Below are 23386 nucleotides of genomic sequence, written 5' to 3' on the forward strand. Positions count from 1 at the left end.
TATTTGCATTTTTAGATTTTGGAAACTAATATTCAACCATGAAAATGGTGTGAATATTGACCAAGTTAAAATAAAAATTAAATAAGTAGATATGAATTATTTATAATAAATCATGTTTAAATGTAAACTAGAACATTTGATTAATATAAAAAATGGAATTTGAAAAAAAAATACTCTTGAGAGATTTTATCCATTTAAATAATCTTATGCTCAAATTACATAGATTGACATGGTCGATTGATACCTTTCAATAACATTCTTAATTGTTTATGTTTATAATGAAAAAACCAAATCTAAATGTGCATTGAAATTAATATTTGTCGTAATATATTCACACATTAAAAAATAGTACAATAATACATTGGATCACACAATTAATTTACTCTATGGGGTAATTTTTGGTACAAATTGTTCATTAACCGAATCAAAATGTTTCGATGCAAAAATTGAATATAATAGAAATCTTTCAAGCTGAATAACACCGTAAGAAAGCAGTTCATATTCTAGACTTACTGGGCGTTACAAGACCATTGACTGACTCAATTTGTCAGTGGCATAAAAAATATTTGCTAGTAATTTTTGTTGTTGTCATTTGTTAGTTGTGATTACTGTAGACAGAACTATAAACATTAAAAATATATATCACAGATAATAAATAAATAAAAAAAAATTAAAAAAATTGTAAAAAAAACATACAATTCATTTACAGGAAAATTTAATGCACAAGAGCTTATGAAAAACCAGTATACCAATAACATTTGAAGTGAGTTTACTAAAGCTAGCAGATGATGTTTGATAAAGAAGGCACTAGTTTTAATATTTTTTTAGCATAAATATTTATGTTATATTTACTAACAACTTATACCCCATTGTAATCTGAAGATTACAATGGAGTATAAATTGAGTTTGAATTAAAAGTATCAATTGTGACGCTCAATATTTTACTTATGTTAAAGTGTAACCAGATATTCAATCAAATTACATTTCTTGCTACATACATCTTTTTTTTACTATATCTTGTTTATGAATTAAATTATGTAAATAAATTCAAAAAGTGTTTTCAAAGTTGTAAAGTGTGGGCAATTAAACTGAATGATATTGTCTTTTTTGTTATTTAAAAATACTAAAATATATTATCACTACCACATTGTAATAAATTATTATTTTTATTGGATTGTAAAATATATAAATATATCTTGTATAAATAAAATGTAGTATTTTAATTATTTGTGTATCCACTTAATACCTGTGTATTTTTTTTTCTTATGGTAGTGGATTTTCTTTTTTCAAACTAAGACAAAAATATATTTGCCATTTATCATAATATTAACCATGAAGCTGCTACAAGGTGGGCAAAAAGACCATCCGTATTTAGAGAGGACGTTGTGTGAGTTGTGATGGGGATACATCGGTGCAGGTGGGTATTGGTTGATAGCGGTATATGTGCCATTATCAGTAGGCGCAATGGTATGGTGAGGTAAGCATTGTGCGTTTGTTGTGAAGGAGTATATGTATTTGTAATGGTGGTTCTGGAATTACTACTCAGTGAGCATTCTGCATTCAGTTCGAACTTAACCGACATAATTCTGATCCATTCAAGTTTGGGCATCAAACTTTAGAAAAACAGGTTCTGTACTAGTACGAAAATTGTCTGGCCAATCTCGGACCTTAATAATGCTGGAAAATGTGGTGAGTGATGTCCATCAATAATTTTTGCTAATCCTATGGACATCCTTAAAGTATGTCATCATTTTCATTTATTCGACTATCACTTAAATATTTGTTGACTGCGACTGTCATCTTTGATATATCACCCCTTATTAAAATAATCAATTCATGATGATTAGTATTACTTGGCGCATTGTTTCCATAATCATCTGTAACAGCCTTCATATTGATTTTCCCAGTCTAATGAAATATAATATTTGACTTGGTGTTCACTTAATTCTTGTTTGAACTGGTTGCAGATTTTTTTTACTGAGCTCTCACTAATACTGCACTAAAAAAAGAATCTGAACCAGACAGCCGACAGGCAATTCACTGGGTATGTTTCACATCCCAAAATTATATGATTGAATGGTTTTACTTTATTGTCAATATTTAAACATTAATTCATATTGGTAATGGTGAAACCCGGTCACTGGTCAAATAAAATATATCCGGAAAAAACTATACAGTCGTCATTTTATTATATAAGCCTAGGATATATCTGTTACCAGGGAAAGTATATATATTTTTTTAATTTGTACATTTTTATTTAATAATATAAAATAAATCAGGATACAAGCTTATTAACAATGACTGGAGAAATATTTTGTGAGTGGGTTAAAAACCAAACGTGTTATCAACATTCTTATCAGCACTTGTAATGCAAAGTTTATTTAATTAATTAAATACAGTACAAATATAATATTTTTCTTATCATTCTCGATAGGTACTAGAATTCTGACTTCACTGGTATATCAGAATCTGAGTCTTCGTTATTGTCAGGTTGTAATTTTTTGAACCCGTGAGTTTCAAGCAGTTCATTGCATTCCAATCGTGTCAAAGTGGAAAGCGGGAGTCGGTGAATTTCTTCACCAGCGTCGCTCAATAAGACCAATTCTGGGGGAGCTCCGTGGATAGCTTTGAATTCTACCTTATCGTACTGGGGGAGATCTGAGTAAATGAACTGCTTCACTTCCGGTAACCGATTCAAGGAGCATCCGCGGCAACTCTGAAAAGTTTTATTCAATACTCAGATAAACATGTATGAATGTTAGTTACCCTTGTCAATGGGGAGCAAGAGTTAAATTAAAATATAAGATTGAAATAAATTCAACATTCTCATAAATGTTGAAAAATATACTATTCTTACAATAATATTACAATATTAATATGCTAATGCATATAATAATAATATTACAATATATTACAATTATTATAATAGTTTAGCGAAATATTACACATATACTTTTAATTTTACTCACCTCCACTCTCGCTGATGTTATAGTTCTGTCATAGCCGCAGACCAACGTCGCCGCAAACAAAAAGCAAAAAACAAATACTAAATTCGACATTTTAATATTTGATAACTGATTTAATTAATTTCTCTTTGACCTAATAATTATTATGTAGAAAATGAAACAATTTTACGAAAAACAGCAGGTCCACCCAAAAAATATCGATAAAATGCAAAGAAACGCGGCAACACTTGACAAGACGGACAACATAAAATTGAAATTAAACATAACCAAGATATCAAAAACTTTTGACATTTAATAGTGATGGGCAGTTAGATTTCTCGACAATTAAAATATCGATTCACGCCCATCTACAGCACAGTATGTATCTAAAAGACTCAAAAATGGATTTATGACAGCGAAAAAAGATATTTCAATTTCAAAACAATATGTCAATTAAATTTATTATGAATTTAATTTATTTATAAGTTAGTTTGTTTGATTACTTTTTTAATTCATCAATAATGTTTATATGTTTTATAAATACAAATTGATATTATATTTATGCATAAAATTTAGCAGTAACATGTGGAATAAAATATGTGGAACCCAATTAATACGTCCTAACGTCGTAGGTGCGGCGTACGCGCCACGCGCGTACACCTAGCATTTCCCCTGGTGCGGAATACGTGCTAGGCGCGTTTGGCTGATAACAATGAGTCAAGTTGCTAAAAAAAATCTTTGCGTAAAAGTATATCCTTACAGTCTTGAAACAAAATATTTTATTTTAGTTAGTTTTGAATTTTAAAAAAAAATTAAAATTTAAAGTTCATGTTTAAATGTATAATGTGTAAGTGCAAACTCTTTTATCCGAGTTTCTAAGCTCTCTTGAAAAAAATAGCAGCAATCCCTTCAAACAAGCCCAATCCCATTTAATATTCCAAATTCGTTAGAAATTATATTTACTAAAAGAAAAAAACGTTCAGGTTTCTCTCACTTGGATTCCAAGCCACCATGGCATTCCGGGAAATGAAAAAGCCGACTCTCTAGCTAAGGAAGCCGTTTTAAATGGAAGTACGAATTTCTCTAACAACCCATCTGGTGACCTTTTGACAATTCCAAATATTGATATGTCTTCCAGCTGGTCCCTCAAATGGAACACCTCCAAAATTTCAAAGAGAAAACATTACTCTCTCATTCAACCTACTGTCCCATCCCGTCTCTGGTTTAGGAAAAATTCGATGAACAAGAAAGATACATCCACCATTTGTCACCTTGCGAGGATTGGTGTCTTTGACTCCCCCATTTGCGAGTGTCGTTTTGAAGAGGAAGACCTTAACCACATATTCTTTGTTTGCCCAATAAATGACCAAATGCCAACATTTTTTGAAACTCTGGCCCCGCTTATTCCCCTCCCTACAGATATCCATTTCATCCTGGCGAGCAGGAACCCAATTATGTACAGACTTTTAGTTGTTTTTTTTTTAAATTGAATGGAATAAATTTATAGTTTAATAATTAGTCTATCATATTTTATAATTAAGAACAATATTCAATTAACTTGACATTGGCAAAAGCAATGTATTTCATGTGCAACGTCATTCTATATAAAAAAAAGTGCAAACTCAGCTTTTGTCTTATGTTTATACTCGCTTGCAATCATGAGCAACACGTGAATACTACACACAAAGAGAACAATGTGTGCTATTATCTACAAGGAGAAATTTCACATTATTTGATATTTTGAAAATGGTTTTAGCGTTTATTGCTATACTGTCAGCATTTCGCGATTGTTCGTGATATTTCGAACGCAGTAAAAAATATTAGTACTTATCTATATATTGACATACGCTTGTTGAATATTTCTATGGTGCGTTTGCCGGTTTTCTCTATGAATTTGCTGCATTTTGGAGGTTTACGTCGTGTTCTCGTTTTATGCGGTGATTTCGTTTAATAACTAATAATGGCACTCTGCTGCGCTAGTAAGTATCACCAATCATAATAATGCACTCAATTAAAAAAGAAATATTTTTATAAGTTTTATTATTATGTGAATTGTAATTAATTTTAGTTTCAAATGAAGTCCCGGAACATCCTGTTGTGTCTCCTTCGTCTGGAGCAATATTTGAGAGACGTTTGATAGAAAAGTATATTAACGAAAATGGTGTTGACCCTATCACTGGCAAGGAGTTATCCGCCGAAGATCTTGTGGATATCAAAGGTATGAACATGACATTAGAAAACATTATAACCCTGTTCCATTGTTCGTCACTTTCTGTTTCAAACATTATATTTCTATTACAGTGACCCCTATTGTTAAACCCAAGCCTCCTAGTGCTACCAGCATCCCGGCCACACTGAAGAGTATGCAAGATGAATGGGATGCTCTCATGTTGCATGCTTTTACTCAGCGGCAACAACTACAGACAGCTAGACAGGTTAATATTTTCTCTCAATTCCTTAACATCTGAGTGATTAGGTGTACTACGCATGTTGCATAAACTGTTGCTGCTTAGCTGTAGTTTATGCAACATTCGTAGCTGTAGTTCTAGTTAATGCGACACTGTTTATCATGATCCTATTTGAGTGTATTAGTGTTAATTGCTTTTCTCTCTCTGGCTAAAAGTTACCTAATATTCTTATTCCAGTAATTTTACAAATAAATGTGTAAAAAAATCTACAGTTAAATTGCTATTTACAAAATAAAAATTGTTTGAGAAATATTGATATATATATTCTATTAAATGAAAAATCTTGTGTTCTGCTTAATTATGTATTCTTACTCAGCTTAATTTTGAAAAGACACAGTCCACATACATAAATTTATTTCACTAGTAAGTTTTTTTAAGATTTATTTAACTCTCGTTTATGACAAAACACAGTTATACCTAGGATGCGGATGCCTCATAGCAAAAGCAGTGGATCAAGGCTAAGCATATGAGCCAAAGGTGTGAAGAAGGTTGTGTCAGGCATCGTAACAAAATAAATATTTTTTATCATAGGTGTCTCATCCGGTTCATAGCAATAATAAAAACAGCTAAAATATCTAAAATTAGTTGGAGTTTTGTTAAAATATCTCATTAGATCATTATCAGCCGAAATAAAATAAGTAAATAATAAAATAATATGGATTTATAAGGTAAGAATCAAAATATTTTAAAAATATATTAATATATGATTTATATAAATTGATTGCAGATTAGCCAACCATTCCAAAGTTACATGATTTATTACTATGTTTTACTGCCAAAAATAGTATATATTAACTTTATTTTAAAAGTGAAAATATCTGAATGTGCCCTGAAATTTCAGTTACTTATGGGATTTCAATCTGATATATATACTATGGCTCGTCTATAATATTTACCTTGACGTAACACTGCCAGATAATAATTATTTTTGCTACCACGAGTTTGCATTCTAGTTATAATTTTTGTAAAAATATAACAACTAAATAGCTTTTTCCATTTTTTTAACCCAGCAAACGGGTTTTTCATAACTGATATCAGACCACTTTGTTTATATTTCTGGAAAAATATTAAACAATAACTTCACTTATTCTGCCTTTCTTCTTCTTCATGAGCCTTCTGTCCTCCACTGCTGGACATAGGCCTCTTCCGTATCCTTCCATTTCCTTTGGTCGGTCGCTGTTTGCAGCCAGTTTCTACCCCCCACAGCGATTATGTCATCGGACCATCTCTTTTGGGGTCTTCCGACGCCTCTTTTGTTCTCCATCTTAAAATTTTGGGGTCCTGTCTTATGTCCTGCCCATTGCCACTTGAGTCTTGCCACGCGATGCATGATGTCCTCTATTTTGGTTCTGTTCTTGATATCTTCATTACTTACTTTATCCATTAGGCTTAGACCAAGCATGGGCCTTTCTATGGATCGCTGTGTGCATTTGAGCTTCTTGCATTGTATGTAATTAATTAAGTGTTCCATATCCAAAATATTTTCTTTGCAAGCATGAAACTGGAAGGATTCCAACCTTAAAATATAGTTAAGCAAAATCAATAGATTATTTCATTATCAACATATTGCCATTTTCATTTTTAATTTGGGGTATCGACTATCTTTTATCAGGAGTTGAGTCACGCTCTTTACCAACACGATGCAGCGTGCAGAGTGATTGCTCGGCTGACTAAGGAGGTGACTGCGGCCCGAGAGGCGCTGGCAACACTCAAGCCCCAGGCTGGCATCACGGCTGCCAACCCGCCACATCCACAACAGGTTATTTGTCATATAATTTATCGCTTTTATGTTCCATAATTTCAGTTTATCAATTCTATGATTTTTTTAATGCTATTACAAAATAGCTATCTCTAAAAAAAATTATAGGAATGGAAATAATTTTTTTTTTAAAGTTGACGTGTGAAGGTGATTTTGTTATTATAGCAAAATTATCTTCACACGTCAAGTTTTTTGACATTGATAAAAAATTACATATATTGCACATATTCTGACTATAGCATCTCTTTTTTTAAGTAAAGTATCCACTATGTACGTGAATAAGTAGCACTTCGTGTTTGTTACTAGTTGGACAATGATCTGTTTTCATCTACTTAGATATTGAATGCAGAGTGTGAGTATTCACGGTTATTGATTAAATATATTGATGGATACTTCATTATGCAACATAAAAAAGAGAGAATATTTGGATGCTTAAAATGCTAGTAATCTCAGAATAAAATTGATCACATTAATGGTTGAAAGTTATATGAATATATTTGATTTGTGTTACGCAGGCGGCGGAGGCGGGCGGCTGGGCGGCGCAGCCCGTGGCGCAGGCGGGGATGGGTCCCGAGGTGGTGCAGAAGCTGCAGGAACGCGCCACACTGCTCACGCAAGAGCGCAAGCGCCGCGGCCGCACCGTGCCCGAAGACCTCGCCACACCCGACTCGCTGCAGGTCTTCCTCACACTCGCCTCGCACCCTGTGAGTACCTACCCACCTGCCTGCCACTCAATCACCGTGTTCATCTATAAATCCCTTAATATAAGTAAACAGTACAAACATTTATTTGTATTTATTGGTTTGGCGTTTAATTTGTAGAACTCCATTTTAGTTTATGTATTAATTTTAAATCAAACACAGATTTGATTTTGAGTCTACTATGTTGTATTTTATTAACAGTTGAAATTAACTTAGTAGACTCAAAAAATCTGTTTGATTTAAAATTAATACATAAATACTTATTTTTATGGTTTGTTCGAGAAATACAGGTTGTTAAATTAAACACTCCCAATATTTGTTTGACACTTTTTTTAAATTACTGATATCTGTGTATAATTTTCCATGACTCATTGAAGCTTTAAGTGACATTGCTCCAATTTCGATTTTTATTATTGATGTTTAAATTATAATTTTATTTATTCAACTATATTTTTGCCATGCGTTGAACTTTTTTTACAATAAAAAAAGTTAATACATATTATCTTTTCTCATTGACCGATGGTTAACAACTCCTTAAAAAGCAATTTGAATAATCAAAAGTAAAAAAAGCAATGAAAAATGTTATTGTATTCATAAAAATTTGATATTAGATTTTTTTTTATAAATCTCAATCTCAACAAACTGCAAGCCATCCTTCACAAATGTTCGTAAATTTTTTTAGTACATAAGAGGAAGTTAGTCGCTAACCACACCATCCTTAAGCAAATAATATTTTGTATTTTGCATTTGTCACTTCATTGACCCATGGTATATTTTAAATTTCATAATACTTATTTTAATTTCCATCCACAGGGTCTGCATTCAGCGAGTGTTCCCGGTATACTAGCGCTAGACATAAATCCTTCAGATCACAGCAAGATATTGACGGGTGGAAACGACAGGAATGCTACAGTATTTAACAAGGATACAGAGCAGGTGGTCGTTATTCTCAAGGGACACACCAAGAAAGTCACTAAAGTCATCTATCATCCGGATGAAGACACTGTTATTACAGCATCGCCTGACTCCACTATCCGAGTGTGGAACGTGCCAACGTAAGAGCCTTTCTATCCGTAACCAGTTACATATTTAGATTAATATAATTCTGTATCAGATTGAAGGCATCATGTTTGCCACTTAGTACTATTTAATATTTAAATATATTTTTTTAAATCTTTAAAAAAAAAAATTATCATAACTTTACTTTAAAAAAATACTTTAAATTCTGCAATCATCAGTTTTTAATTCCCTGTTATCTAAAATACGAGGCACACATCTGCTCATCGCTTCATACCATCCACTGCAGATAATAATAAATAAATGTAAAAAAACTAAAATGATTTAATAACAATTATTTTATGTTTTGAATTAATATTTCTTAAGCTCGTCCCTACAGCATATGTACATATTTGAAATAAATAAAATAATTTTCTGACTTGACTATAGAAAAAGTAGTATATTTGCTAAACTTAATTATTTTCAGGTCCCAGACAACAGTTTTGCTACGTTCCCATGAAGGTCCCGTTACAGGATTATCTCTGCACCCGACGGGAGACTATGTCCTCTCCACATCTACAGATCAGCACTGGGCATTCTCCGACATCCGCACCGGAACGCTTCTCACTAAAGTGTCGGACTCCTCCGGAGTCGGTCTCACCACCGCACAGTTCCACCCCGACGGCCTTATCTTCGGAACGGGCACCGAAGATTCCCTGGTCAAGATTTGGGATCTCAAAGAGCAGAGCAACGTGGCCAATTTCTCCGGGCATACCGGTCCTATCACGACCATCTCGTTCTCTGAGAATGGCTACTATTTGGCCACTGCCGCTGACGATGCCTGTGTCAAATTGTGGGATTTGAGGAAGCTTAAGAACTTCAAGACAATTCAACTGGAGGACGGATATCAAATCAAAGATTTATGCTTCGATCAGAGCGGGTACTATTTAGCTATCGCAGGAACTGATGTTAGAGTTTACTTGTGCAAGCAATGGCAGGAACTCAAAGTATTTAACGATCACACAGCCATGGCCACCGGAGTCAGATTCGGTAGGAATGCGCAGTACATTGCCTCTACAAGTATGGATCGTACACTAAAACTTTATGGATTAGAATAAATGGAATTTTTTCAAAATGTATGATGGCATCATTTTTATGTCAAAATATTTACTTTTAAGACTTCAATTATTTGTTTGTTAAAGTTAAGTCATAGAGCTATGTATAAACTGATTAATAAGAAGTATATTTCACATGAGTAAAGGTAACAATTGTAACTTGACAATTTTGCAGCCACGTTGTTTACAATGAAACTAAAAACCATCCATTTATTTATCTATGAGGTTTAGTCATCACCATGGGAATAGCTTCAATGTAACATATTTGTGTGAATTCCAACATGTGTATTATTCAGAATGTCTGTTTCTAAATATTTGTGTGTTCACGCTAGTTTGTGTGGAATGATTTATTTCACAATAAACTTTTATATGGAATATTTATTGCAATTTTATTCTTCTAACATGTGCAGTTTTTAAGGGTATCCAAACTACAAGTGTTATTCAACAGACATCAGCATACCAAGTCATTTCATACAAAAAAAATCATCAGGTTTATGTTTTAATTTTAATATTTTTTTAGTTCAAATTTTTATTTTTATCTTTTTAAATTAAAATTCTGATTTTTAAAATCAATATTTCGACAAATCAATCTGGTAGAAATATGCATTGATAATTTTTTTATGGATTGGATTTAGGTTCTTTACAGACTTTTCTTGGTGGAACTGCGTTTTATGTAATAAAACGACCATGTACTTTTTTCCACTTTTATTTGATCAATGATGGGGTTTTGTCATTACCGACATCATCAAACTGGTGACGTCGGTAACGAAAAAACCCGATCGCTGGTCAAATAAAATAAAAATGGAAAAAACTACATAATTTAAAAAAACTGATACTTAACTCTTTCGTTGGATCCCATTTAATTCTATTTCATAACAAAAATTCAAACGAACCATGCCTACATTTCTAGACTATGACAACCATGAAAAACAAGATCACCCGCAAAAGTAAATAATAAAATAAAACAATTTGAATTGTAGGCGAAGCCAGGTAAAGACGCTAGCAACTGATAAGTACCAATTAGAAAGAAAACACTTTTTTTTTATTAAACTGTTATTTATTACCTCACATCCGTTGCTTGCGACATGTGGAATTGTAATTATGAATACAACAATGAGTATACATAGACATGTAGTGGTTTCACACGGTTTGATTAAAATAGACAAATATTATGGAAACACTTATTATCAAACAACATGTAGATATATAATAGACATCCAAGAATAAAATATTTTTGTCTCTCGGGGGACTCTGGAGACAGTCGCCTTCCTGACTAGTGATCGGCAAACTTTTGACAAAGACAGTTAAAAAATAAATATTTGGTTGAACGACTTGTAATGGAATTGATTCACAATGAGCTTGCCAATCCCGTTTGACGGTTTGATAGAATAGTCAATGTTTTCCATAATGTGGACAGATGGAGGAAATAAGAACAATCGGATTAAATAGACATTCAGGTATAAAATTGTAGAGACCCACTGAGTCATGTATGTTACAGCGCCAAAATAGAGCATTCAAGTTATAAGTGTACAATCTAATTCTTCTTCCTTGCCTTCCGGTTGGCCGAGGGCCTTCTTTAAAACTTTGCTGACAACATCATTCAGTGATTCGCACGCACCAACCTCCAACAACTGAAGACAGCGCTGTAAAATAAAAGATGGGTCATTTCAAATAAGCACACATTGAAAAATTATGTTTTACTATTATCGATAACTAAAATGGCTAAATTTTGACATCTCAACAAAGATAAAAAATAATATGGAAGTCTGGGTATTTACAGGGCTTTATGACGTGTCATAGGCTGATTAAGTGATCACTTTACACACGTGTAACATTCACCATTCTACCCATGATTGACAACCACTCCAATCAAATTTTCGGAACTCCTAGATGTATTAATCAATCTAATGACACAGTACATATGAGTTGACAACAGCCTATGTTGGATTAAGAAGAGACCCTTTTCTTTAAACATTTACCTGTTGTACTTCCTCTCCGTGCCTCAGTCGTAAAACGGTTATTAAAGCTATTTCCGAATTGGCTTTGACATATCCATTCTTTTCTTTTGTACCGTTGACTAGAGTTGGTAATAATAGTTTCAATAATTCTGGAGTCATATTTTCTGGCGGTACACAACGTCCTAGCATCGTACAGACTCTAGCCAGCAGTTGTTTCACATCATTGTTTGCATGATTCATTGTCTGAAAAGTAAGAGAATAGAATTATTAACCATCAATTTGTCACCTATGTTCAACTCTTCACTCGAGTTTGGTACTTAGTCCGAGCCACCTTTGATAATGTCCATCGCACAAAAACACAAGATTCAATCCTTGATTTCTCAGAATGGATGAATTTGATGAAATGAAATTGTAATGATTTTTGTCTTAAAACACAACTTCCATACTATTGACTTCTGTCTTCAAAGCTTAAATATGTAGATAATTTTGTTTGTAACTTCTATAAATATCTAGTAGTAATAAAAATTATGATTCTCAATAAAATAAGTCAAAAGATGCTATAATTGCACCCCATGTCAAAACTGCTTTGAAACGGATTGTCCCGAGGTTTCGGAACATTACACTCAGAATAAGTTCTAAATAAATATGGAGATATGAGGTCTTGTGTTGATTGCTGTTCAATTAATAAACCATTTCATTTATGTTACTGTCAAAAGATTCTAACAAACCATTGAACTATATTTATGGCTGAACAAATCACAAGTACATTGGTATTATCTATATTTAGTTTATTCCCGTGAGTCACTTACCCTAACAAATGGAGTAATGAGATTTGGTGGAATGGGCATCTTCTGGATTTGTAGGTACCTGAGTAGGTAGCCTATTCCGCGTACTCCATTGCATACTATAGGTACTCTGTCGCTGGTCAAGTAATTCAGTAAAGTTTTGCAAACTTTCTCCTTGAATTGGTTGGTGTAGATGAATTCGGGTTGGTCTTTGAGGGCAACGAATACGGCCGAGGAGCGTCCGTGTCTCAGAGTCCAGTCGGGGGAGTCCTCGGCCAGCATCCCTGCCAGGGCGGAGTCCCGCGCGCCTTCCGGGAGGCAGTGCAGCAGCGCCCCCAGACACCCACCCACAGCGCTGCGAGGAGGGTCCTCAGGGTGCCCCAACAAGGCCGGAGACGTGAGGGTCACCAGCACGCTGAGAGCTAGAGTTTCGGACATCTTTTCCCCGCCTCCGCTGATTATGCTCCTCAAGGCCTGCAGCATGGTCTCCTTCACCGTCGGGTCTTCGGAGTTCTTTATGCCGTTGTGCATTTCCACAAACAGAGGGTCCGCTCTCGTGTGTATCACCACTAGTTGACTCAATGCGTAACCCGCCTTGATACGCACTTGTCTATTTGGGTCATTTAACGCTTTCAAGAATGTTGTTTGTAACTGGGGCAAGAACTGTTTCAGCATTACTCCCACCTGAATTAGATGTTTTCAAGAATTTGTAAATTGTGTATAAACCATTACGAATAAATACTGATATGTATGTACATTCATATAAAAATTGTGAAGTGCGAAAGGTACCTTGGCAAGCAATAATGCGAGTGTCTCTAGAACTGCCGCCTTCACACTCGCATTGAACCTGTCTCCTAAAATCCTGATCAAGGGGCCGGTAATGTGAACGACAGATGGCTGGAGAGCGGGTGCCGAAGTCAGGCGGATGACTTCACCCAGCATAAGAGCCGCTGCCTCCTTCTCTTCCGGCAATCCATTCAAAATAGACTCTCTGAACAATGGAAGAATTGGTGTGATTCCCTAAAAACAACAAATAAAGTCAGGGAATAGTTTTTATATAAGTGGACTAGAATTTTTTTCAGATTAAAAGTCTTACCTTGGGCAAACAGAACCCTGGCAATAATTCCACTCCTTTCAAGTCGCTCATGGCATACCTCACTGCCTGTCTGACATCCGAGACGTGTTGGATCTGTTGTTCCGCATTCATGCTCTTAGTTACAGCTTGCAGAGCCTCCCACGCCATTTGGAGAACTTCATGGTCCTCATCCGCAAAGAGATGAATAAGTCCGCGGAGTAGTTGCGGGATGTAATGAGTGTAATCAGCGCGAGTGTGAGAGCAGAATGCGGCGAGGAGGGTAGCAGCGGCGCGGCGCTGTGGCGCAGATGTGAAGCGCGACCCTTCCAGTAAGGCATCCATCACAGCGCGCACCCCCGCTTCGTCACTCACAGACAACACTACTCCGCGGCAATACTCCAGTTCACGAGCTTCGGTGGGAGTTCCCTGGGCACTGCAAAGTGCACTCAACAAAGCCGGCAAGATTTTGTGCAAGTATTTAGTTAAAGCTTCTCCGGCAACAGAAGCCAGAATGGAGAGAGCTTTGGTGTTAACTGGCGGGGCTGAGAGCTGCGGTACTAGATAAGGAAGTACGACTCGAGATTTGATAGCCATGACTTGCCTCAAGCCGTCCAGAGTGGCTTCTGCAACGTCGGGGTTGGGGTCGTTCAGACCATTCAACATAGCGGGGAGGATGTCGTCCAGTGCCCTGACTCCGACAGTTGCGTGCAAACTGTCAAACGTCTTAGCTGCTGCGCAACGCACTTCCGGTAAAGGATCACACAGCGCTCTCCTTACGGTCGGAACTAAACTGTTAACAAAAGTCAACACCATATCCTTAGAAGTAGAGGCCATAATTTCACTCAGTCCGATGCACACTCCTTGTCGTTGATCTGCTCTATCGGATTGCAAGCCTCTCTCCAAGATGGGTATGATTTCGGGAAGAACTCTTTCGCCTAATTTCCTCACAAGATCACCCAATGTCCTGGCGGCCACTTGTCGCTTATCGAAGCTGGTGGAAGCCAAACATCCCAAGAGTAGGCCGAAGAGAGTTGGGAGAATTTCTCGCAGAGTGCGAGGAGTGTTGGTGACGACCACCTTCCACACGTGAAGCGCGGCCTGTCGCACCATGAGTGCAACGTCACTACGTCCCATGTAAAGTCCGGCCAGCACGCGGTTTCTTCTCTCTTGACCGAGGGCTACCATAATAGCTGAATGCGATTGCTCGGTTCCAAAGTTGTCGTCTTCGGACGCAGTTTCGGTACTCATTTTTCCGGAAACACCGGATATGCGATACAGCAAATCTCCTAGCAGTTGAACGGAGCTGTACCGAATACGCCAATCGTCGTCGAACAAGCCTTTCTCTAATTCTGGCAGCAACAGCATGATGGCTGAATCGGCATACAAGTTGACAATGCGCTGACCAGCTTTCAAGGCTGTATCTCTGACATATTCATTTTCATCCGCTAAGGCTTTGAGGATAGGATTGATGATTTGACCAATATAGGGAGTAAATTCAGTGGTGAATGCACCTGGCATGTAAATAAACATCATGATGTATCCGTCCTTTACGTGTGGAGCAATATCTGTACGTTCAGATGTTGCAATAATATCTGGAAAGAAAAGAAGGAATCACCCGCTGCACTAATGTAAATCTACCTAACGTAACAATTATTAAATCCAATAAAATACCTGGCATAAGTTTGTGCAACTTCTCAACTCCGAGTCCTGCTACAACTTCGGACAATCCTTGAGCGGCCCCCGAGCGATCCACACTGCTGCTCTCCGAAGTGAGGGTCTGCATCAGCCAAGGAAGCAAGTCCTCGAAACTAGCTTCACCCATTCCGCGCACCATGGCGCCCAGAGCTCTTGCTGATACACTTCGAACCTTAAATAATTCAATAAACATTTTGTCTTAAATCTAGTAGATATAACCTTATCCCTTATCCGCACCCCAATGGTGCATAGGGCACTGCGTCATATAAACGCAGTGTTATCTTGATCGTTTTACACATGAAGGAAAGGTGATCAGCCCTCCGCTTCAGGTACCAGTCTAGGGTAATATTAAATAAATATTACAGTGAAAAAATCACTTATATTTATTTTACCCCCCTTGGGAATCGAACCCGGGACTTCCAGAACGGTAGCCGAGCGTGCTGACCATTACACTACGGAGGCGGAATCTAGTAGCTATTGATGGTAAAATATGGAAAGGGTGTTACAATTTTGATAAATCTAAAAAACTGAGAGCGATTTAGCTTTTTTTTGCTTATACCTTGTCGGATATTAAAACAAATAACATAAAACCCCGTTCGATTTGGGAGAAACGATTTAAAGAGAAAAAAATTGTTTGCTATAAACCACAAACAGAAAAAAAGATAAAGGTGTAAAAATACATCATAATTACCTCTGGAACAGGATCCAAAAGAGATGCTTTGAGGCCAGGGATGATGTTAGGAAGGTACGGCATCAAGTCCTTTTGGTCCGTCAGCGAGTACATATTGCCGATGATCTGAGCGGCCATCTTCCTTGTCTCTGTGGAGCGGTCAATGAAGGATCTCTGCACCACGGGCATTATCAGGGCCAGCGATGGAGCGTCAATGAAGTGCACAAACTGGGTGTCCAGCAGAGTCTGCAGGCACGCCGAGGTCTTGTGGGCCGGATCTTGCAAGGCCTCCAGTAATGGTGGAACGATGGCTGTAATTAAAAGCACAATTATGACATGTTGAACATGATCCAACACCAAAATTTTAAAAAATCTTTAAAAAAATACTTTTTCAATTTCTCATTTAAAGTGATTTGAATCATTACTTTGATTGGCCATGAAATATTAATCTTCTAATCCTTATCTACACTCATGGGTGCATAGGGCAATGAAACATTTTGACATAGTGTTAATTGCCAAGCCACGGTAATCAGACCTGTGCTTCGGGTACCGAACAAAGGTGATATTAAATAAATATAAGATTATATTTATTTCGACCGTCGGGAAGTTAAACCCGGGACTTCCTGTACAGACACATAACAAGTTAACCACTATATTGCGTAAGCCATAACATGTTACAAGAAAGAAGTAAGAATATGCTGAAGAACATATAACAATCAAATTGGTATTCTTAATTTCATTTGTGTTACTTTCAGTATCCTCGGATATTATAGTATTTAAAAGTAAACACTAATTTTGGTCAATTCTATTTTCTAGTTTTTAACCTTCGATTTCAAGTTAACAAACATTTTTTTGTATCCGAAGTCGTGAAAGTTAGCTAAACCTTGTGGCTTTGGATTTGTATAATATATAAGTACACTTAAGTTACCTTGGATTTCTGGGTTACGAATAACAGAGCCGATGACTTTGAGGGCTTCAGCGCCGGCTTCCGGCACTTTGACATGAGAGTCACTCAATACTTCTATGAGCTTGGGCACAATGCTCGGGAGGCAGGAAGACAGCTGCTTCGGTGCACAATACGCCATGGCTCCCAGGAGCTCGATAGAACCTTCGGGGAGAAAATTATTTTATTTTATTTTGGGAATTACACAGCTTGTACATAAAAAATTAAATAATTTCACATATATGTTATGAATACTTTTGTATATTAAGAGAGAAGAAAGGGTGTGTTTATGAGTGTATGTGTGTGTGCGTGAGGGTGGGGGCAATAGTGTAAGGGTATGGTATAAAAATGGAATATGCAGGAAGGAAAAGGAGAGGAGAGGAATTGATATTATGTATTGATATTATAATAATGTATTACTTTCCACAATCTTCTCCATGACCAAATGTTCAGAATTGTTGTAGAAAACGAACCTGTCTTGGTTCTCCAGCTGTCGTCTTCCAGCGCGGCCAGGAGTGAGGGCAGCACGAGCTTGACTCCGTGGGCGGACAGCTTGCTCATGACCACCTTGGCGGTGTCGTCGGTGGCCGTCCTGACGTACTGCGAGGAGTCCCCGAAGCAGAGGAGCAAGTGAGGCAGCACGTGGACTATGTAGGGCTCAAACAGGCGACCCAGTTTTGTGCACAGCATCTCAAACGCAAACAGAGCACCTAGAATGATTTGCCATCAGCCCATTTAAGTTTTGTTTGCCCGTTATATCAATATAAATTCTTACATTTAATTTGAAAAATACACATTAATACCTATTTTGTGAAACATAATTTTGAAAAAAAAGTATTCGACAGCACTAATGCCAATATCAATAACGAATTTGAGGATTCCAATAACTCTGCGTATATTAGTTTATTTAGCAGGATCGCTAACCCAAGAAAGCGTTATTATAATTTACAAATCAATCAATTCTATAGAAGGCAGATTTATACCTTCACGGTGTTTATAATTCTTCTTATCTTGAATAGCTTCAGTGAGTCTCGTCATTATATCCAGCTGTTTAAGTGCCAGGATACCGAGCCCTTTCACTATGCCGGCTAAACCGTAAGCGGCTCCCTGTAAATATTTAACATTATAATGTTTAGTCCATCCGCTAAACATAAAACATTACATAAACACACATTGCTCACTCCTTTCAAGAACGACATAAATAAAAACACTTGATTTTTCAAGAGAAAAGTTTAAAATATAATACAATGTATTAATAATCAATATCAAGCCGCTTATTGAACTTTTTACTGTGCAACCGATCTTTTTAGGTAAAACCTGAAGGTTTTTTCTCCATTTGAAAAATATTTAGTGTATTTAAAAAAATAATTAAACAATAAAATGCAAAAACAACACTTTTTGCCCTGTAGCGGGTAAATATTAAGTTAAAAATATGTCTCTTTTGCTGGGATATAGTATATTTTCTAGGCATTCCGAAAACATGCACAACTGAAAATTGACAATTTTTTATTTATGACGTTCTTGAAAGGAGTGAGCGAACAAACTCACGAGTGGTACCAACCGTTAATAATGATCATTCATTACTATTGATTAGTGATAAAATATTTACCTTTCTTTCTCCGTATTTCTCAGCTTTGAGAAGTTTTTGCATGAGCTTATTGACGATAATGGGGTATTCCTCCCTTAGTACAGGTGATGTTATCAAATGCGGCAAGCAATTGCTGACAGCTTCTTGAACCTGAAAATAGTCAATTGTTTGACATCTCTGATACCAAGGGCCAACCTTATCATTCAAACAAAATGATGAGCTGTTGCATTTCCATTTATCAAAAATATGACTTTTAGTGCCATCTGTTAATTTTTTTCTATAGTTTCTCCAAGTTTTTAAAAAAATTATCTGCAATACCAACTTCATAATTGAAATTTAATAAAAAAAAATCGGTTTGAAACACCAATGTTTGAAGATCAATGAAACTAAATAAGGGTTTTATTAAGTTTTTTGGTGCTAATTTTCATGATTACAATATTAACTTAATTCTTTGTTATCAAGACTCTTATATTGTTATGTATGTATAAGTTTTTTCTTAACTGTGCGGAGGAAACGGGATACGTTTACGTTTATACGTAATATGTATTTTCTTCTTTATCTTGGTTATTTGTGGGACACATATAATATGGGTTTGAGAATGTAGACAGTGAATTTGGTTGGTTGAAAACATATTGCTTCATAACAATGTGCTGAACAATCTGATGGCAACATTCTTGGTAGCGCATGAATTGGTCAGATAATAATTTTTTAAGTTACGTCTAGCACAATGAAGTCGGCTTTCTGTAGTTACCGGCTGTGAAGGGGTGGAAAGAGCCGCCACGAGGCGCAGGGTGATGGGCTTGATGCGAGGGTCTTCGGGGGCGAGATGACGGGCCAGAGATCCCACCAGGATGACTACAGCCTGGCGGACCACGTCGAAACTGCCCGTCTTGGGAGCCTTGTCCAGGAACTCTTCAAACACCGGCAGCTGGTCGCCGACTGTCTCCTGAAATAATATGAAAATGTTTAGTTACCAGATATCTATATTTTTTTATTTGATATAGTTGCAAGAGTTTTTTTATAATTCAATTCATTTTCTAGACATTTCTACTTCACAATCTTAAAATTGATTATGCAGTTCGCTCCAATAAAGAGACTAAGCTCTTGTGCTTAGAGAGGGACTAACACTTATTATCGTGTATATTCCTGGGTAATATAATTAATTTTTACTATTATTTTTTATTTTGTATCATTTGGAAATGTCCAAAACCTAGTGGTTATGTAAACAATGTTATTGGTTTGGTCAAAATGTTTCTTGTGTAAATTAAATATTTCAACTTTACTGGTTTTACACTCAAAGAACAGCAAAATATTTCTCAACTTTTTTTCAATGTATTTTTCAACATTATTTTAGGTTTGTATTGTAAATTTACACAATTCTTTTAATACACTACAACATTAAATTACACATAGAAATACAAGATCATTTGATTCAAATTAAACATACAACATATGTATATTTGGATAAGGAAGCATTTATAAACATTACATACTATTCGATAAAGGTCTAAAACCAAAATGTGATGATATGGATTTTTTATTATCCAGCCTATGTTAAACCCTTAATTATCGGTTTATTCTATAAAAGTGATAAACTTTTAATAATTTACATCATTTAAAGATGAAGGGTAGGATATAGGGAGTAATGGTCAGATTAATCTCTTGTCACTTTTCTTTACTAGGTTAAACATTCAACAAAAAAACTGAATTTTGCCATTAGTTCAGATAGTAAAAAAAGGCTGGAAAATGTAGGGAGCTTGTTATAATATACAAAATTAAATACAAAAATGGAATTTGTAAATTGAAAACTATGTTGCTAAATATTAGCACATTTCGGACGGGAAAGGTATTTCTACCGTTCGGTCCATTTATGCAGAAGGAGGGGAAGAACATTTTTACCTTCCCTTATTTCAAAGGCAGAAAATAAGAAATTATCCATACTTTTTCTATGAATATTATTTCCCAATCTCTATGTTAAGGTCTTACCTATAGGTGCATAATTATCAAATCCCGTCAACAGCGGTCCGCAGGCGTAAAAAATACCCGTCTGAAATGTATTAAGAGGTCAATTAGATGTCCGTTACCTTCCCGTGCAGTTCCACGATGGCCATGGCCGCGTTGGCCATCTCGTTGCGCACGTCTTCGGCGCGGTCGCCGAGCCCACTCTTGACGAAGAAGCGGCTCAGGCGCGCCGTGTGCTCCGCGCCCAGGTGCGGCGCCGCCGCCAGCAGCGCCAGCGCCACCCCGCGCCGCCCGCCCCACTCGTCCACCGGCTTCTCAATCACGTGCCCAAACTCGTCCAGCTTGGGCGGGATCATCTGGTATGCCCGTGGAACAACAAAAATATTATGATATCTCAACATAGGTAAAAAAGAATGCGGTTTAATAAGTCTGGGTATTTACAGAGCTTAGTACTACTATTCTCATTTGTCCGCCTCCGTGGTGTAATGGTCAGCGTGTTAAGCTACCGTGCTGGAGGTCCCAGGTTCGAATCCCAGGGGGGGTGAAAATAAATATTAGTGATTTTACACTGTAATATTTATTATATAATACCCTGGACTGGTTTCTGAAGCGCAAGAGTGATCACCTTGCCTTCATGTAAGTTTGTCACCTTGCCATCAAGATAACACTGCGTCAATTTGATGCAGTGCCCTATGCACCATTGGGTGCGGATAGGGTTATAAGTAAGTAAGTACTACTATACGGAGTTGATTCGTGGACCCTCAAAGTCAGAACTATGAACCGATTAGTCATTCGAAATGTGGCTACATCGTAGAATGCTATATGTACATTCCATGGACCGATATGGTCAGCAACACAAATGTGCTCCAAAGAGCAAGAGCAGGGAGACAGTTGCTGACTGATATCAAGGTCCAGAAGGTGTCCTATCTGGGGCATGTGCTGAGAAGAGAGAAGTCAAGCTATTGCACCTAATTCATAAAAGGCAAAAGAAAGGGTCGACGAGGTGTGGGCAGAAGACAGACCTCCTGGCTCCAGAATATACGAGATTGGATGGGGATCAGGACCGAGGCACTGTTTAGAACTCCCCAAAACAAAAACAATTACTCTCAAGTGTTAGTCGACGATACAAACAGAAACTTAATTTCAAACTACTGTAGTTTGAAAATGCCATAACAAGGCAAAAAATTGTGTGTGTTTTTCATAAATTCGATTTAGAAGACTCTAAAAACCAGTGTTTGATTTTAATATTTAACATTTAAACGTATCAAAATCAATAGGCAAAATTGTATTAATTTAGGTTGAATTGATGTTTCAGTAATGACTTACGTTCAGCTTGTCATCGTACACCTTGAGCAGAGTGTCAAGCGTGCTGGACACGAGGGACGGCTCCATGCTGAGCAGAGCGGCGAGGGCTGTGGCAGCCGCGCGCTGCACGTTCTCCACCGGGTGGGTCACGTCGCCCGACACCGCGTCCAGCAGGGCCACTCCCGCCTCCAGCCCGCTGCTGCTCCACAACTCCTCGGCCAGAGTCCTGGGGATCATTTATAACTAACTAACTGTCTAACCATCACGCCGCTTCTCCGAAGGGATAGACAGAAAAAGAACAGAATAGAACGCCACACCAATAATATATTCAGGGAAAATGTCAATAATGTATGCAGTCACAAGCCAAATTTTTCAAGGGGAACAATAAATGTTCTTTATTCTAACGCCTCCTTGGTGAAAAGGTCAGCACGCTTGGCTACCATACTGGAGGTCCTGGGTTCAATTCCAAGGGTGGGGTCAAATAAAGTGGTTTTTCACATTCAATATTACCCTGGACTGGTACCTAAAGCAGATGGCTGATCGATCTTTCCTTCATGTGTTAACGATCAAGATAACACTGCGTTTATATTAATCAGTGGCCTATGCACCATCGGGTGCGGATGAGGGTTGATACTAACATGTTAACTAACTAACCATTAGACTGCTTGATCAATGTATGTGTATATGTATTTATATGTATATATACATGTATAAAAAAGTTATTAAAAGTTATAAAAAGTTATAAAGTTATAATAATGTTATCGTTTCAACTGGCCATGTTTAACATCAGTGGCTAGAAACAAGGCGCAACAGACAAGTATGCCCCGTGTGCAAGGCAGCCATTAGTAAAGAGAAGGTTATTCCACTGTATGGAAGAGGCAGTGCCAAGCAAGATGATCCTAGAAATAAGGTATGCAAAATTACCCACTATGCACTTAACTAACTAACCATCACGCCGCTTTCCGCAGGGGTTGGTAGAGAGAGCAGAATGCCACACTATTCTGTCTTTGCAAAAATTCTTTGTCTATTCCGCATTCATGCATCTCTTCATACATACCCGCCGATTATAATCTATTTGTGTAAAATCTCATTTTCTAAACGCACCGATTCTTCTCGGACACGTCGAATTTGGCGATCCAAAGACGTTTAGTAAGTACGAGAGCCTGGTCCATATCTTCCTGCAAGGTTGGGAAAGTGTTCACCAGACACGTCAGGGCGCGCAGAGACGCCTCTCGCACCACCTGGAAAAGAGCTTTGTGTTAATTTCACCGAGAAATAAACATAAAAACAGTGTAAAAATATGATATCCGCTTCACCCAAAACAAAGGGTTGGTAAAAAGAGTAATCCAAGAGTAAACAATAAAAATGGGAGTAGAACACTTTATTGTTTACTCTTGGGTTACACAAAAAAGTAACCCAAC

The 23386-nt window shown here is 36.9% G+C and overlaps 3 protein-coding genes across 3 annotated transcripts in view; 1 reads left to right on the plus strand and 2 right to left on the minus strand.

Annotated features, from left to right (window-relative positions):
- Positions 1 to 2233: 2233 nt before the first annotated feature.
- LOC148311227 (selenoprotein M-like) lies at positions 2234 to 3175 on the minus strand. Its single transcript, XM_088256932.1, has 2 exons — positions 2970 to 3175; positions 2234 to 2716 (listed from the first exon to the last, which is right to left on the minus strand). The coding sequence occupies exons 1-2, from the start codon at positions 3057 to 3059 to the stop codon at positions 2438 to 2440; spliced, it is 369 nt and encodes a 122-aa protein (XP_088113058.1). The 5' UTR covers positions 3060 to 3175; the 3' UTR covers positions 2234 to 2437.
- A 1654-nt stretch (positions 3176 to 4829) lies between these two features.
- Prp19 (pre-mRNA processing factor 19) lies at positions 4830 to 10361 on the plus strand. The gene is made up of 7 exons (XM_088256930.1): positions 4830 to 4924; positions 5014 to 5163; positions 5247 to 5380; positions 7026 to 7172; positions 7688 to 7876; positions 8687 to 8928; positions 9357 to 10361. Exons 1-7 carry the CDS (start codon positions 4906 to 4908, stop codon positions 9985 to 9987), a joined length of 1512 nt encoding a protein of 503 aa, XP_088113056.1. The 5' UTR covers positions 4830 to 4905; the 3' UTR covers positions 9988 to 10361.
- A 658-nt stretch (positions 10362 to 11019) lies between these two features.
- Positions 11020 to 23386, minus strand: part of l(3)80Fj (lethal (3) 80Fj) — a 29597-nt gene continuing 17230 nt past the window's right edge. Inside the window, exons 18-32 of the mRNA XM_088256928.1 lie at positions 23070 to 23206; positions 21987 to 22191; positions 20783 to 21016; positions 19450 to 19644; positions 18720 to 18848; positions 18094 to 18217; positions 17584 to 17820; positions 17096 to 17275; positions 16189 to 16478; positions 15474 to 15669; positions 13824 to 15394; positions 13517 to 13747; positions 12752 to 13411; positions 11964 to 12185; positions 11020 to 11627 (exon numbers count right to left, since the gene is read on the minus strand). Of these exons, the coding sequence (XP_088113054.1) occupies positions 11499 to 11627; positions 11964 to 12185; positions 12752 to 13411; positions 13517 to 13747; positions 13824 to 15394; positions 15474 to 15669; positions 16189 to 16478; positions 17096 to 17275; positions 17584 to 17820; positions 18094 to 18217; positions 18720 to 18848; positions 19450 to 19644; positions 20783 to 21016; positions 21987 to 22191; positions 23070 to 23206 (4740 nt within the window). The 3' untranslated portion in view covers positions 11020 to 11498. The remainder of the gene's footprint in view (positions 11628 to 11963; positions 12186 to 12751; positions 13412 to 13516; positions 13748 to 13823; positions 15395 to 15473; positions 15670 to 16188; positions 16479 to 17095; positions 17276 to 17583; positions 17821 to 18093; positions 18218 to 18719; positions 18849 to 19449; positions 19645 to 20782; positions 21017 to 21986; positions 22192 to 23069; positions 23207 to 23386) is intronic.

Source organism: Brachycentrus maculatus, unplaced genomic scaffold (genome assembly GCF_059751285.1).
Source record: "Brachycentrus maculatus isolate JH-2025_06_01 unplaced genomic scaffold, ASM5975128v1 h1tg000069l, whole genome shotgun sequence".
In the NCBI taxonomy this organism is placed as follows: Eukaryota; Metazoa; Arthropoda; class Insecta; order Trichoptera; family Brachycentridae; genus Brachycentrus; species Brachycentrus maculatus.

Excerpts from the sequence above, each read along its gene's own strand:
- LOC148311227 (XM_088256932.1), bottom strand. The coding sequence starts at position 3,059 with ATGTCGAATTTAGTATTTGTTTTTTGCTTTTTGTTTGCGGCGACGTTG. Across the intron at positions 2,717-2,969 it reads TAACATCAGCGAGAGTGGAG|AGTTGCCGCGGATGCTCCTT; the intron begins GTGAGTAAAATT and ends AAAACTTTTCAG.
- Prp19 (XM_088256930.1), top strand. Across the intron at positions 5,381-7,025 it reads AACTACAGACAGCTAGACAG|GAGTTGAGTCACGCTCTTTA; the intron begins GTTAATATTTTC and ends ATCTTTTATCAG. Across the intron at positions 7,173-7,687 it reads ACCCGCCACATCCACAACAG|GCGGCGGAGGCGGGCGGCTG; the intron begins GTTATTTGTCAT and ends TGTGTTACGCAG.